The sequence below is a fragment of the Setaria viridis genome, chromosome 4, assembly GCF_005286985.2.
Source record: "Setaria viridis chromosome 4, Setaria_viridis_v4.0, whole genome shotgun sequence".
Lineage (NCBI taxonomy): Eukaryota > Viridiplantae > Streptophyta > Magnoliopsida > Poales > Poaceae > Setaria > Setaria viridis.
Window position 1 is genome coordinate 12,696,644 of NC_048266.2, and position 17,601 is coordinate 12,714,244.

The window sequence follows — 17,601 nt, forward strand, 5'->3', positions numbered from 1 at the left end:
CTTTTGAGTTTTTTTTTCAAAATATTTATTTATATAATTTTCAAACTCCAGTATTCCAATTTCACTGGAAGGAATCCATGATTCTCTTTCAAATGGTAGCCATCAACAAGGACTCATACATGCTGATCAGTGAAATGTAATCTGTGGAAAGTTCGTAACTTACCAGAGCAATGGGTCAAGAAGAAACCTCAAAACTGCAACTTCTCCAAACCAGGCGGAAAAACATCCGATGGCCTAGATAAATTAGGATTAAATCAATAGAGATGTAAATTCCATCAAAGTTGCCAAAAAATGCATGTGAACTCTTCCAGCATAGGGCCTCGACCTATACAGGTGTGTTTGGTTGCCTGGCTAAGGGCTAGCCAAGCTCCCCAGAGCCACCCAACTCATATTTGGTTGGTCTTAGCCAGGCTTGCTGGAAACGCCCCATGTCGAGCGCCTTCACGGAGCCAGGCTCCGCGCACACACCCTCTCAAGTTGGCTCACCTCCCGCCTGCAGCAACCTTCATTTCTTCTCTTCCTCGTCCTCATCTTCTTCACCTTTCCTCACCTTCCCATTACCTCCCACCGTTTGCCAGGCTCCGCGGATGTAGTGCCCCTCGCCGGCGCCGGCGAGGCACCCGCAACTCAGCTCAGCCCTGACTCGGAAGGGTCGTAGTGCTCGCCGCCACCGGTGTTCAGGCCGAGCACTTGAGCTCACCTCCCGCTCCCTGTGCTTCTTCTGATTAAAGCCATGGCGTGCCTGCTCCAGATCTCCACTGGTGCCGGAGTCAAAGATTGAGCAACCTCCAAGTATTCATCTTAATCAATAGAAAAAAATGAAAATAAAAACAAGAACTCCAATTGCGGTTGCATCCCAAAATTACTCATCCAAATTGATTGCAGATGCATCCCAAATCGATTCACCAAAATCGATCGTGGCATTAGTAGCCATGGACCCACTCAAATCAATTGAAATCGAAAAGAGGGGAACAAGAGGCATATAGATCGATGGAGGCCACAACGGGATCCAGCATCCCCGCCTGTAAGATAGCGTTGCTGCGAGGAGCTCTTCTCCAATCTCCTATATGCTCTAGCTCATAGCCAACATTCCCATCCAGCAGTTCCTAGCACCCCCACCCCTCGTCAATCAAAAAATAAGTGCAAATATCTGAGTTGAGGAGAATAGGACTGAATTGATTGGATGGCAAGCTAACCTCATGCACAAAAGTGCAGGTTGCCACGCCGAGGGTGCGAGGGATGAGGGCGTACGGTGGATGGACAACCAAACACAATCTTATCCTAGCCAGGCTTGAGCCGACCACGCAACCAAATACAACTCAATTGCATAGTATTAGACGGGTTTAGGTTGGCCTGGCTCCAGATTCTAGCCAGGCAAGAATAAACCCATGAACTAAACATACCTTGTTGTACATACATCTATGGGTCCACCGGAAGGTTTGGACAATCCTAGATATAGGGCTGGACACCGAGATGCATCTGACATGAAGACTCTAGCATAGGATGGTGTAGTATACATGGAAAGATAGGAACTAGTTGAGGATTAGAAAAGTACTCGTTGTAATAAAAGTAAAACTCCTCTAGTTGTATCCGACTAGTATTCTTGTAACCAACCGACCTGTAACCCTACCCCCGGCAATTTAAGGTGAGGCAGGGACCCCCTCCAAAGCAATTCAATCCAACCAACATACATGACGTTGGGTATTACGCAATATAGCGGCCCAAACCTGTCTAAATCGTATGTCAGTGTTTACCTTTGAGTTCCTGATCTCGACGAGCCTCACTAACTAAAACACTACCTCGGGCACCCTTCTCGGTAGGTTGCCGGGTTTAAACACCGACAGCTGGCGTGCCAGGTAGGGGCACTCGTCGAGAATCCACTGGCAAACTCGATGGCACAAGTCATCATCAAGCCAATCATCGTGTTTGAAGCAGGCGTGACATTCGTCTTCGGCTCCTAGGTTTGCATCGTAGACGACGCTCGAAATTTCCACCGCCACATTGCGTCGACCCCGGAGAAAAAACATCAAACCATAAAGCTCCAACGCCAAGCTCTAGAAGATCTTGTCAAGAATTTCGATGAATTTTCAATTCTTGACCTATTTAGAGGCTGGAGGGATGTACAACTCGACTTCTCTCGCTGGTCAGATTGACTTGCATGAGCCGGCACATAAGCCATCGTGCGAGTCGGATTACCACCAGAGTCGATTCCCGTTCGGACTCTGCAACACGATCACTGCTTATCAGACAGCCCTATCCAAATCACAATCCAATACGGATGCGATCGAAGACCTCGACTATTACTCGGATCCGGACGAAGAGACTCCTTTATCAGGACCGCAGTAGGGCTTGGTAATCACATCAACCCCTCAAGGCAGATTCGTCTACTGGCCCAACATGAAGCCATCTGTTCTTGCCAAAGACGATGATTTGCGCCTCATCGCCTACCTCGACACTCTCCCGTACCAGGAGGGAGCTCTGTTGTCACCCATCTATGAGGAAGGTGGCACCACGGAGGTCATCGTTTCGAGCTCGGGAAGCCACTCTCCAGAGAGAGGGCTCTTCACCCTCATTACTGGCAAGAGGATGAAGAAGAAGAGCAACGGGATAGAAACCTACGATATGAGCGCCACCCAGACGACATTTCGAAGGACAAGCTCACTACCAATGTTGTTGGTGAAGAGACTGAAGCTCAAAGAACTCGACGACGAGCAAGGATCGCCGCAAGAGCAGAGCATCGCGGCCACCTTACAGAGGACCTACCAATTTAGAACTTGGATAACGCCTTTGAAGTAGTTCAAACGCGCCACCATCGTACTCTCTTAGCTACCGTCGTGTCTATTGATCTCATCACCCGCGCGATGCCCCAGAACAAGTACACTAGATAGTTGGCTGAACTAGCAGAACTCGTGTACGAACAACTCGATCAACAGAATCTGATACATTTAGTCCAATGCACTGTATCCTAGCGAAGTCAGTATAACAGTAGCCATAGAGGCCCTCCATCCAGACCAAGTCAGTACAGCAGGGTCCTACCGACTACCTTTAGCTCCAGCTTTGCTTGATCTGGCAATAGGATCGAGTTATCTCAAGTTAAACAATAAGAAGATGAGACCCTGCGGAGCTACTTACGTTGCTTCTTTGACAAGAGGGCCAAAATCGTGGATGTAGCGGAGCATGATATTATTGACTGCTTCCAAAATGGCCTCCACGATTGCCGGATGTTCCAGGATTTCGGCAGAAGATGCCCCACTAATGTCAAATCTCTCAAGATCATGGTACAGATATGGGCAGATGAAGAAGATAGGGAGATTGAAAGGTTCGAGTCCAATCGCAACAAGGGCAAGAACAACAACAATCAGAACAATGGCCAACGTAACGACAAGAACCACAATGATCGCCCCAACAATGACAACCGAAATAACTACTCGGAAGGTCACAACTGCAAGCGCAAGCTAGACAATACTGCCACGACAATTTTGCAATCGTCCAAGAAAAGTGGTGACAAGAATCAAGATAGGCCCTCGTTCAACGAGCTCCTGAAGAAATAGTGTCCATGGGACCCATACCACAAGCACTCTACTATAGATTGTTTCAGTCTACGCAGAGTCATGAAGGACCTACCAGAGCCATCCGACACCAAAGACAAGGGAAAGACCAAAGAAGATGAAGACGGTGGTGACAATGGCAAGTTCCAGAACCCATGCAACACCGTCAACGTCATCTTCGGTGGAACCCCGGGTACTGCTAATAAGCGATCCCAGAAGCTCACTCTTCGAGAGATATTGTCCATTGAACCTGCAATGCCAACGTTCCTCAAATGGTTCGAGGTGCCAATTACCTTCTCCAGAAAAGATCAATGGACTAGTTTCTCAGATCCAGGACGGTATCCCCTCGTCCTGGACCCGGTTGTCACTGGCTCCAGATTTACTAAAGTACTCATCGAAGGCGGTAGCAGTCTCAATGTCCTATTCGCCAAGACGCTGAAGAAAATAGGCCTTGACGTCACTGATATGCTCACCCCAATGAACTCTCTGTTCTATGGGATCATCCTGGGCAATGCCGCTGTACCCCTCGGATAGGTCGTTTTGCCAGCTACCTTTGGGACCAAAGAACACTACCAAATATAATACATCCAATTCGAGGTGGCAGACTTTGAAACATCATACCACGCCATCCTTGGAAGATCATCATTGGCCAAATTTATGGCCATCCCGCACTACGTGTACCTATTGCTCAAGATGCCGAGACCCAAGGGAGTACTCTCCCTGCGTGGAGATTTGAAGAGGTCGTATGACTGTGACACAAAAGCGTGGAGCTAGGAGCAACTACTCAAGCACCAAACTTGATGATGCAACTCTTGACCGCATCCGAGAAACTGTCCCCGTCAGAACTCGAGATGCTAGAAAAGGAGTCGAGGGCAACCTAGGTCAAGCCGGCAAGTGAAGTCGACGTCAATGCCATTGACCTTGAGACTGGTGATAGCTCCAAGACATCCCTGATCAGTATAGACCTAGATCCTAAATAGGAAAGCAAGCTCGTCAGCTTCCTCCGGGCCAACCGAGACATCTTCATGTGGAAACCAGCAGACATGCCGGGGGTGCCCAGGGAGTTGATCGAGCACTCACCGAACGTGAATCCAAAAGCTACACAAAAAAGGCAACGCCTGCGACGATTCGCCCAAGACAGAAGGGAAACCATCAAGAAAGAGCTGGGCAAACTACTTGCAGCGAGCTTCATAAAAGAAGTCTATCATCCATAGTGGCTCACCAATCCCATCCTAGTTCGAAAGAAAAACAACAATGAATGGAGGATGTGTGTCGACTAAACAGACCTCAACAAGCACTGTCCAAATGATCCCTTCGGGCTCCCTAGGATTGATCAAGTCATCGACTCTACAGCTGGATGCACCCTACTCTGTTTCCTCGATTGCTACTCGGGGTATCACTAGATAGCTCTCAAGGAACATGATCAAATTAAAACTGCGTTCATCACCCTATACGAAGCTTTCTGTTACACAACAATGTCGTTTGGGTTGAAGAATGTAGGCACCACTTATCAACGGGCAATCCAAGAGTGCTTCAAGAAACAGCTATACTGCAATGTCAAAGCGTACGTGGATGACGTGGTTGTAAAGATCTGAAATCCCGACAATCTGATCGCTGACCGGGAAGAAACCTTTGCTAGCCTGCGAGAATTCCAGTGGAAGCTTAACCCGACAAAATGCATTGTTAGCGTGCCGTCTGGGAAACTACTCGGGTTCATCATTAGTCACCGAAGCATTGAAGCTAACCCCGAGAAGATCTCCTCCATCACCGATTTGCTTGCCTCATCAGGCATCAAGGACGTCCAGAAGCTAACTAATTGCATGGCGGCCCGAAACAGATTCATCTCAAGGCTTGGAGAATGGGACCTACCCTTCTTCAAACTACTGAAGCGGCAAGAAAAGTTCCAGTGGACCGAGGAGGTAGACCAAGCCCTACAAAAAATTGAAGGACTTCCTATCAAAGCCACCGGTCCTCACGGCACCAAACCCTAATGAAGACTTGCTGCTCTACATCACCATGACTACTAACGTCATCAGCACAACGATTGCGATTGAAAGACTAGAACTAGGTCATGTATACAAAGTGCGAAGGCCCTTTACTTTGTCAGCGAGGTATTGTTATACTCCAAGGTCAGATATACCCGCCGGTCCAAAAATTGCTATACGCAATACTGCTCACCTTGCGGAAGCTGCGGTATTACTTCCAGGAGCACAAGATCTCCGTCGTCACCGACTTCCCCCTAGGAGAAATTCTTCACAATAGGGATGCAACAGGAAAAATATCTAAATGGACGGTAGAACTCGGAGCATTGTCCCTAGAATTCAAGTCAAGGACTGCAATCAGATCCTAGGCACTAGTCGATTTCATGACAGAGTGGCGGGAAAATCAACTACCAGCGCCAATAAAGCGTCCAGAGCATTGGGTCATGTATTTTGATGGATCACTCAAGCTTGAGGGCACCGGTGCAGGAGTACTCCTGATATCTCCCAAAGGAGAACAACTCAAGTACATCTTGCAAATCTTCTGGGAAGTGTCCAACAACAAAGCTGAATACGAGGTGCTTCTACACAGGCTCCGCCTGGCAGTCTCGCTAGGAATAAAGTGATTATTGGTCTACGATGACTTACTGTGGTGATTAATCAAATCAATGATGAGTGGGATCACCACAAGGAGAACATGGATGCGTATTGCCTAGAAGTACGCAAGCTAGAGAAAAAATTCTCTGGTTTGGAGTTCCACTATGTAGTTCGCGACAACAACGTTGCCGTGGACGTCCTATCCAAACTTGGATCTACTCGTGCTCAAGTTCCAGCAAGGGTTTTCATCCATGAGCTACACAAGCCTTCCATAATGGTACCGACACCATCAAAAGCACTGGTCGAGGTCCTACCGCACCAGATCAGGAGGTTATGATGATTGACGTAGACTGGAAAATCCCCTTCATCGACTACATCAAAGAGCACAAATTACCTTCAGGCAAGCCAGAGGCAGAGCAAGTCTTACGACGCAGCAAGAACTATGTTCTAGTTGGAGACAAGTTTTAAAGAAGAGGCGCAACATCAGGAGTACTCATGAAGTGTATCACATGACAAGATGGCAAGGACATACTGGAGGAGATCCATTAAAGTGTTTGTGGCAACCACGCGTGTTCATGCATGATTGTGGGCAAAGCTTTCAGAGCAATGTTCTATTAGCATACAACTCTCGCTGATGCCAAGGATGCCAATTCTTCATCAAGCAGGAGTACGTCCCTGCCTATAAGCTGATCACCATACCACCCTCTTGGCCCTTCACATGCTGGGCGCTCAACATGATTGGCCCACTACCCACGACGCTTGGAGGATTCAACCGAGTATTGGTAGCAATTGACAAGTTTTCCAAGTGGATTGACGTGAAGCCAGTAACCTGCCCTAAGGCAGATAGAGTACTCAACTTCCTCGATGAAATTGTCCACCACTACGGCTTCCCAAATTGCATTATCACAGACTTGGGCTCCAACTTCAATAACCATGAGTTTGGGAATATTGCGAGAACAGTGGGATTGATGTCTGGTATGTCTCTATCGCTCATCCGCGAGCCAATGGTTAGGTTGAGCATGCTAATGGGATGGTACGAAAGCTCTCAAGAAAAGGCTGCATGATATTAGAAACATGAAAGGAGGCAAGTGGCTCAAAAAACTACCCAATGTCCTTTGAAGGCTTTGTACCTAGCCGTGCAAGCCTACATGACAATCGCCCTACTTCCTGGTCTATGGATCCGAAGCTGTCCTACCTGTTGATACCATGTGGAAATCTCCAACAGTCGAGCAGTACAAGGAAGGGGCAGCAGAAGAAATAAGGCATCTAGACTTAGATAGCCTCGAAGAAGCTCGCTGTGCAGCACTCGTCCAATCCGCCGCTATCATGATCGCAACATCAAAGAATGTTTGTTCAATATAGGCGACATGGTCTTGAAGCGTATCCAAGACACCAAGGGGTTGCACAAGCTAAACTCACCATGGGAGGGACCGTTCATCGTCTCCAAGGTCATTGGTCCTTGGTCGTATAGGCTTCGACATCTCTCTGGTGAAGATGTCGACAACTCATGGAACATTGAGTAACTCTGTCGATTTTATCCTTAATTTAGATTTTTAAAATCGGCCATCGACCCTAGTTGTAGATTTACAATTCGATAAAGCAGACACAATTTTTTAGCGTAATTTGACTACTTATCTCTGCCTTATCGCGCCTTGCAGAAGCAAGTTCGTAGTACTCCTAATGAGCTATTCAGCTTCCCAGGCAAAAATCACCCAAATACGGCTTGTATTAACAAGTCTGCAAAATCCCAATGAGTTATTTAACTCATTGGACATAATCATCCAATTGCGGCTTGCAGAAGCAAGTATGCAGTTCACCAAAAAGGTTATTCAACTTTACTGGGACAAATCTATCCAATCGTGACTTGCAAAAGCAAGTTTACAGCTAGTCAAGGAGTTATTTAACGCCTGACGACAACTTATTGGACAACTCTGTCCAATGCGGCTTGCAAAGACGAGTCAACACTTCTTTAGGGATTACTTAATCATCTAACAAACTACTCATCAGGCTATTTAGCTTAAGTCGTGGCTTGTATAAATAAGACTGCAGTTCTAGGCTTTCCAGAGCGTAACATAAATACAACTCAGAGAAGTTGTAAAGATAGGCTCTAATCATCGAAATTGTGAAGAAATTACTTGCCCAATGGTATACTATCTAGATACCTTGAGTACTTGTGCTGCACAAAAGGGGGCGCATCCTAAGTACTCTACGTTGTGTATCTGATGAGGCTCGTAAAATAAGCCTTGTGTGCAGACACTTACATCTACCGTATGAGCAAATATTAGGGAAGATTGTAAGATGCACTAAAACAACAAGTCGAAAGTAGCAGAGATTGCGACAAGACTTAGAAAGATTTACATTACAAAACATTCATATCATGTTTTCAATACAGAACTAATGTTTGCTTTAATACAGAACTACTCAAGGACTAGATGATTGGCTACTTCTTTTGCAATGGGGTCCATCTCCTGCATGTACTCCTGAAAGAGTTCATCAATGCAGTCCTCTGCTATACCCTCCGCAACAGGAGCCAGATCAGCTTGAGGATAGAAAGACTTGGTGAAGCTCAGCAGTTGCTTGGAGACAGACTTCTCCATCTTCTGAATATAGCCAGTCAATTTCCGTAGCACGTCCTTGAGTACTTCAAACAGTGGTCGGGGCTACACCTTCAACTGTAGGCTCCACCATGTCCGCTATTAGTTGGGCCGCTTCAGATATCTCCTTCAGAGCGAGTTTGGCAGCTTCCAGCTCAGCTTCACGCTCTCAGATGGTCTTCATGGCATTGACCAGATCAACCTCACCATCCTCGCGCATCCGCATCTCCTTCTCCAGATCATGCTCCAACTTCTCAACATGACGCACCGGCTTGTCATGTTGATCTGTCACCCAGTAGAAAGCATTCTTCCAATTGGTGATTGACACTTGAAGCTCTCGTTCCAATTTCTTATATTCTGTGAAACATTGGCATGAGGTCAGTAAGATCATCAGACAATCAGTAGTCGAAAGAGATCAAAGGAGAGGAGACTACCTTCAATTTTCTGATTGAGAGACTTATTGCGAGAAACAAGATGATCCTTTTCATCCTCCAGGTCTTAAATCTGGCTCCGGAAGGCCACCGGTGTGCTGTTGTGCTTCATTATCAAGTGGGAGGTATACAATTTTTCCTTGGGAAGCTCTTTCTCTAGTGCTTCAGTACGGAGTACGGTATCACCATATCCCTTGAGCATCTCTGATTTGCGGCGGGAGCAATTGATCGAGTCCTAGAATTCAAAAATTAGTACTCGTGTTAACACATGGGTGCCAATCATCATGCCAACAGAGCAAAATAATTTCAACTCACCTCTGCATAATTGCCGAGATAAAGGTGCATCTCCATGATAGTGGCTATCATATCTGGGTTCAGCAGCGGATCATCGATCAACTGGATATCCTCCGTTGTTATCTTTCTAGCCCCACGTGGAACCACGGCAAGACCACCAGACATCCCAGGCTCGAAGGATGAATCAATAGCCACGGCCCCGAGGGCTGCCACCACCCTGACTTCTATCTCTAGCTCGGGGGCTACATCTGCCACCATAATGCTAGGGGTAGTGATCGCCTCATCTGCAATCAGTTGCTCAAGGGCTGCAGAAGCAGTCACCACATCCACAACAGCTTGCGCCTCCTCGGGTACTTGATGCTCGGAGGTCGAGATATCAACATTGGTCGTCGCACCAAAAGCAGCCATCACCTTTTGGGTACTTGTTGCTCGGGAGCTTGCACTACAACGTCAGTCAAAAATGATATGACACCTCACATCAATACTGCTACAAATGATATGGCACCTGACCTACTTGTTGTCACAGGGTGTTCCTTTACCTGCAGATTTTCTTGGGCTACAGCAGTATCCTGGACTGAAGGGCCATCGCCATCAGTCACGGGTCTCGAGCCAAGCCCTCCAAGTTCCATATCAGAGGATTTCCTGCATAAGACAAAGCTTTAGAGACACAACAAGTTGATTATGAGCTACAACTAGTACTAAAAAAGAACACATAGATTACTTTGATGATCTCCTTAGCTTCAGCGTCGGTTCTCCAAACAACCGCAGCGGCTTGACAGCTGGAGACGGTGCTTTCGGCATGGCCTGCACATCCACAATAGGATCTTGGCCAGCTTTGAGCTCTGCCTCTGCTGCTCGAGTTGTATCTGCGCCAGTGGGGTTCATCACCTGAGGATCACCCTAAGTGACATCTTGAGGCTCTGGATCATCCTCAATTTTGATTGGTGATTTGTTTTGAGCAGCTACAACAACTGCCTTCTCTGCTTCGGTCGCCTCTTCGAGTACCTGCATCCCACCAAAGTCATCTCGAGTAGGCATGATGGTGGTGTTTTATATACCTTGCGGGAATGCATGATCCTTAGGATCCTGTCCTTCTTCAAAAGTAATTAACGTGGGAGGCAGAACTTCTATGGTTACAGACTTCTTTATGGGCTTCTTCCCAACTGCAGTCTGCTTCTTCTTTGGTAGCGGAGGAATTGCAGCTTCAAGCTCATCATCAGCTGAGCGCTTCCTTGATCTAAAGGATGACCCGACCTTAGCAAATGGCCGGACCTTGACTTCAAAGTCCTTCATGGCATCGCAACTAGTGTTGTTGGAGGCCTCGAGTACTTCCTCTTCCTCGTCATCAAGCAGCTTCACAAGTAACGTCCGATCCGGGAGGAGGAGGAGCAGAGAAGTACAAGCCGACATCTTCCTGCACACAAAGACAAGTTAGCGGAGAGCAACACTTCAAATAGGTACTCAGGGGCTACGGCCACGGGTACTTACGGGTTTTGGTGGGCGCGAGGCGCTGAATTCTGCACAACTGTGAGGATCTCAGTCACATGTTTAAACATCTGCTTCAGCCTCACCATAATTTCATTTGTGCTGAGCTCATCAGGAGAAAGTCTGGATGGATCATTGACACTAGTATACTCATAGCCCCAGTGGTATCGCTGCTGCAAGGGCTGGATTTGTTGTTTCATAAAGCTAAAGGCTAATCCAACTCCAGTGAGTCCTTCTTGCTTCAGCTTGGATATTCTATCAATGAGATCGGGTAGTTGGAGGCATCCCCCATGCGTTGGCTCATCAAGCCACCGGTTGTTCCAGGAAGGGCGATGTCCTGTTAGTTTGGGTAGTTTTGGATCATGATTACCAATGTAGCACCATTTTTCCTTCCACCCATCATTGAAGTCTATCAACTCATAATCTAGATACAAGCCGCTGAGTTTCTCCCTCATCTGGTTACCGGCGCCTCTGACTACTAGAGTGTGTTCCCTCATCGGTTGTGGCTTTACACGAAAAAATTTCCGGAATAACTGGAAGTGAGGCCTGATTCCCAGAAAAGCTTCACAGAAGTGAACAAAAATGGTAGCGTGGAGAATTCTGTTGGGGCTCAAATGAACCAACTGCAACTTATAATAATCCAGAAGACCTTAGAAAAATTCAGATGTTGGCAATGCATGACCGCGCTCGATGAAGTGAGCGAAAATTACCGTTTCATTGGGTGTTCTTCCAATGACCACAAATTGCCGTAGGCGGATCTCCAACTGATGAAGTCTTGATTTTGGAACAGCTTGGCGGCCACAAATGCCTTGACCTCCTCCTCTATCAAGGATGACCGCTTCCAAGCGCACGTGGGAGTTGGCGGCGCAGTCTGATCGGTTTTCCCGTACTTGGGAGCCGGCAACTAAAAATCTTTTCCCTTGCCAGATCCTTTCTTCTTCTTTTCCTCCTCGGCAAGCTTGACAGTAGCAGCCTTCCTTCCCATCCTTGATGTCACAAGCTTCTTCTATTGCATACGCTCGGGGGCTGAATGGTGGGGGGAGGGCGCGCTAGCGCTCGGAGATTGGGTTACGGCGGCACTAGGGCAGCGCTAGGACTACAATACAGGAATTGGAAAGACAGATGACAAGGGTAAAATGGAAGGGATAACTTCCTCCGTTATTTTTAACAGTGGCACAGTAAAAACTGCGCAAATGAAGGGATTTCGAATCACAGGATTCCCAAAAATCAGGAAACCTGATTGGCAGTTACCTTTATTTTCAGGAGGAGATAAGATTTCTTTCCAGAGATGGTCATATCGACCAAAAGTTGACCCTTATACCCACCAAACTAGTCGGCTAAAGGCTCGGAGGCTATGTTTCATGTGTCCATTGATAAAAAAAAATTTCTCTGGGGGGAAAGTGATGCAAATTACAGATTGACTCTCAGCCTGATTATTTGATTCAACCTAAGGATCGAGGGCTACTCCATATGGAATGCGACTTTCGTTGCACTTCCATATAAAATTCAAGGTTGAAGGATACGAGACTGAGTTAAATGAGACTTGAGCACATTCTAGCCGTATGGCAGTTTTCGAGTACCTTTGAAGATTCAACCAGATGAAATACTCGAAAAGTACCAAAACTATTCGGTGAAGTCTAACAAAGTACTCGGAACTGCTGCATTTGACTAAAAGGTACTCAGGGGCTTATCGTAGATACATCTATAGGCCCACCAGAAAGTTTGGACAGTCCTAGATATGAGGCTAGACACCGAGGCGCATCTGACATGCAGACCATAGCGCAGGATGGCATAGTCTACATGAAAAGACAGGAACTAGTCGATGATTAGAAAAGTACTCGTTGTAATAAAAGTAGAACTCCTCTAGTCGTATCCGACTAGTATTCTTGTAACCAATCAACCTGTAACCTTGGCCCCGGCAATATAAGGCAAGGCAGGGACCTCCTCTAAAAAAATTCAATCCAATCTAACCAACACACAGGACGTTGGGTATTACACAATCTAGCGGCCTGAATCTATCTAAATTGTGTGTCAGCGTTTACCTTTGAGTTTTGAGCTCAATGAGCCCCACTAACTAAAATACTACCTCGGGCACCTCCCTAACCCGACGTTTCTAGTCAAAATTTCACCGACCAACCTTTTTCCAGCAGCGCATTCTCTGGATGAATTCTGCCCATCTCTTTAGCCATGTACATCTGTGTCACAACGTCTTAAAGGGCAACCATTTTTGTCATACATACTGGCAAAGATGGCCCCAGCTCACATGTGTAGCTGAGCATGGTTGTAACACGAAGAGAGCTACTACAGGCCACATTTTCCACTCCACTCTACCTAGCGCCAACGTTTCCTCACATAGCATTTCCAGTTGTTTGCACCACTGTCATCCTGCCAAGATGCGGAGATAAAAAGGGTAAACTGGACGATGCCTGCAGCTAAACATCAAGGTTCAAGGGTACCACAAACAGCATCACTTGAATCCAGCACGCAAAAGCTAGCAAGTATTTATGTGCATTTAACAACGCGTCAATTTGGGAGGAAGAGAAATTCCAGATTTCTTTCCTTGTGAAAAGATTCCTGGGTGAGTTGTGAGATCACACCTGGTTTCTTCTTATACATCACTGGATTTCAACTTGGGAGGTATGGATCTCTTGGATTTCGTACCATTTGAATGGTACATGATTATTCTTATCGTTTCATCGTCAGGCATATGCAGTGGTTAATGGATACACCTTTTTTCTCTTTAATAACTTGCCAGGTTATTACTAGCTTTTATAACTCGCCATACAAGTCTTTAAAAGATGATATACATATATTTGGAGAAAACTCTTTGCAAAACAAGACACGCTCTTGCTACTCTTATGCACTCGTGAAAATGTGCGTAATATGTCGTGCTGCAACACAATGTGCTAAATGTTGCAAACTTATCCACTTATCCGTATGCTCTAAAATGCACTACGTAATGCAAATGCATGGAAATGAGCAAACGCTGTTAACATACAAAGTTTGGATCCAAAATACCAGATACCTAACTGACTGATGCTAAGCAGAGGGAAGAAAACCTCTGATTGGCTATGCTATCATGTTGGAAAGGCAGGCACCTCGAAGCTGCCCATGAAAACCAGCAGCGCTCATGTGAAAATTAGAGATATGGACTAGTGGAAACTGCCCCGTCCAACCTTTCCAGCATTGTATTCTGCATCAATTTTGTCCATCTCAACAAACGTCCTGCAGCCAACCATTTTTGTCATTCATCCAAGTAAAGATGGTCCCATGCCAGCAGAACACTGCATTGCAATACAAACAACGGCACATCTCACATTTATCACTATGGCTTTGCACCACTATCCCCATCACCTAGCATTTCCAGTTGTTTGCTCCACTGGCATCCTTTCAAGATGGTGAGAAAGAGGAATCACAAGACACCAGCTAAACATGAAGGGCAGCACAAATGGCATCCACTTACAACCTACTCCCTCCGTCCCAAATTACTATTCATTTTAGCTTTCCTAGGTATATGACTTTTACTACGTATCTAGACATACTATACATGTAGGTGCATAGCAAAAACTATGAATCTAGAAAAGTCAAAACGACATTTGGGACATTTGGGATGGAAGGAGTACAAGCAAAATGTAGAACTTGTTTATGAGCATTTGAAGTGTGATGCTTAAGCATCGGCGTAGAACTATATTATATGTGATGAGGTGGTCTTGGACCGTTGGATCGTGTCGTATGGTCTGGACCTAGGTTGAAGGGAAATGCCCGTTTTCTCCCGTTCATTTGCGACAAAAAATGACTACTAGTGAGTTGTGAGATCACATCTTGATTTTTTTCATATGGGTCACTTGATTTCGATTCCGGAGGTGTGGACCATGTGACTTTAATTTGATACCATTTGAGCTGCACGGTACATGATGCTCGTTGTTTGGCACGCTCTGTGGTTTACATATATGGGGGCCTAAACCCTTCCTTTCCTCTTGAGCACTGCCAAACCAAACACACACCCCCCAGGACACAAAGAAAGAAGCCTTCCTGTCCCCGAGCACAATGCGCCTCGCCGGAATCCTCTCCGCCTCCACCGTCCTCCTCCCCCTTCTCCTCGTCCTCGGCGCGTCTCCGCCGTGCCATGGCGCCTCAGGCCACAACATCACGGACATCCTCGCGGCCCACCCGGACTTCACCGAGTTCAGCGCCGCCCTGACAAGCACCGGCGCCGCGGCGGAGATCAACAACCGCACCACCATCACCGTCCTTGCCGTCGACAACGACGTGATGTCGCAGCTCAAGGCGCAGCAGCTCCAGCCGAGAGACCTCGAGCGCGTGATCTACCTCCACTGCCTCCTGGACTACTTCGATGCCACCAAGCTCGGTAGCATCCGGGGTGGTTTCGTCCAGGCCACTAGCCTCTACCAGGCAACCGGCAAGGCGCAGGGAGGAGAAGGAATGGTGAACGTCACCGTGTTCCGCGGCGGGCGTGTCGCGTTCGCTCTGTCCGGCACCTCGAACGTGCCGCCGGCCGCGTTCTACCAGAAATCCATCAAGGAAGAGCCCTACCAAATCGCCGTCCTGCAGGTGAGCGCCCCGATCTGGTCTCCAGCGCCGGTGGCCGGGGCGCAGGCGCCCGCTCCAGAGCCGCCGGCGCCGGGATTGGCGGATCTCCTGTCCAAGAACGGGTGCGGGGGCTTCGCCAGCCTCCTTGCCGCGACGGCCGACGCTGCGGCGAAATTCGAGCGCAGCGCCGGCGGCGGCGGCGGGCTCACCGTCTTCTGCCCGGACGACAAGGCGGTGACGGCCTTCGACGCCACCTTCAAGAACCTCAGCGCCGACGGCCAGCTCGCGGTCCTGCTGTACCACGGCGTGGCGGCGCACTACTCCGCGCAGTCTCTCAAGACGATCAATGGGGATGTGAACACACTTGCCACTGACGGATCCAAGGGCTACAAGTACAACCTCACCGTCCGTGCTGACGGCGACACGGTGGAACTGTCGTCGGCGTCCCAGAGCGCGGCCAAGGTGACCAAGACGGTGGTCGACAAGGCTCCCCTCGCAGTCTACCTCATCGACGCCGTGTTGCTGCCAAGTGAGCTCTTCAACGCCAGCCATGGCCGCACTGCGCCCGCTCCTGCGCCGGCCTCGTCACCTGCCCATGCGCCGCCACCTGCTCCTGCGCCGGCCTCATCGCCTGCACATGCAACTCCACCTGCTCCTGTGCCGGCCTCGTCGCCTGCACAAGCACCCACACCGCCAGCCATTGCGCCGGCGACTCCACCTACGCCCAGGCGCCACCCCGCGCCACCACAAGAGGCGGACACCCCTGCGGATTCGCCGGACGCCGACAGCCAGCCGCCTGCAGATCAGAAGAACAACGGAGCTAGGGACACGGTGTCTTGGAGTCTTGGCATGGTGGTGGCCGCCGCGGTGCCGGTGATCGTGCTCCTGCTGCAGTGAAGGGTTCATGCTGGTTAGAATGATTTCGATTTGGTGTTCCCGTGACCAATCATCTTGATTACAGGTTAGCATGGAAACAGTGTTTATGGGCATGTATTGGCCAAAATAATATGATCCTGATTATTGTGCCTGCTTAACAATGGTGTTCTTCGTGGTTGGATTGGCATTTCTGTATTGAATCTTTCTTCTAATTCTCTCTGTGTTTCTCCTTCCTGAGATTGTTACTGGACTTCTCTTTCTCTATGAGCATCAACCCCGATTCTCCATTTTGAAAAATATAAAATAAAATAGAAGACTGATTAAAACTCCACCGAATTCAAACGGGAGCGACTGAATGCAAGGGCAAACACGTTTTCTGGACTTCACTGTCGACCTACCAAAACCAATTCATTAGGCAGTAGAGCAACTCCAAGAGTATCCTAAACATCTTTTTTAGGAACTTCCTAAACTCACATAAAAGATAGAAAAACTTTCTAAATTTCTCACCTGACAACCTGGCATCTGTTGGAACTACTCATCACAAGACAATGCAAGAAACCTTTGACTAGAGAGCTGTGGAGTTTTTCATCTTTTTCCCCCATAACCTCATGATATGAAGGAAATGTGTTCGCCAAAGTTAATTTACTTTGTTTGGTGATATATCAGGTAGAATTATCTCATCAATTGTCTTAGCATCAGGTTCCCGTGTTCCATATACATCTGCCAAGCAGATGAAAAGAGCAAATAAAATAAAATCAGAAAGCTAAAGTACCAAGGTTGACAAAATTAACCGGACTTTCCATAAGCTTTCTACATTGTATACTTCTGTCTACACATTCAATTTACATCTAAAAATGTGCAAATGATAGACCGAAATCAACGCATGCAAAAGAGACCATATTGAATTCAGCTGATCACGACTCTTGATACTTGATACATATAGAGGAATTAGAACATAGTATGATCCGACAACAAATTAGTATACGTAGGGCTAAAACTAGAGTTTGGTCCAACCTAAAATTTAGACATCTCAACTTTAGCTGGTTAAAATTAGCTGTCCTGTTTGGATAAGGGTTAATTTTCAGTCCATATATTGATCTAAGTCTATTCTACCCCTGGTGAGGCCTATTGGAACACATTCCCACACACCGCTCATCCTTTTGGTTGGAGCATATTTTGACCTTTTTGCATCTGCGGTCTAAAACTAGCCTCAATTAGTTAGATTTGGAGGGCCAATGAACTAAAG

At 47.4% G+C, this 17,601-nt stretch overlaps 1 protein-coding gene across 1 annotated transcript; it reads left to right on the forward strand.

Moving 5' to 3' along the window:
• Positions 1-14,771: 14,771 nt before the first annotated feature.
• LOC117853761 (fasciclin-like arabinogalactan protein 2) lies at positions 14,772-16,550 on the forward strand. Its single transcript, XM_034736049.2, has one exon. It carries the CDS (start codon positions 14,976-14,978, stop codon positions 16,374-16,376), a length of 1,401 nt encoding a protein of 466 aa, XP_034591940.1. The 5' UTR covers positions 14,772-14,975; the 3' UTR covers positions 16,377-16,550.
• The last annotated feature ends 1,051 nt before the right edge of the window (positions 16,551-17,601 follow it).

Bases quoted from the DNA above. Each gene is read 5' to 3' on its own strand.
- LOC117853761 (XM_034736049.2), top strand. From the start codon at position 14,976: ATGCGCCTCGCCGGAATCCTCTCCGCCTCCACCGTCCTCCTCCCCCTT.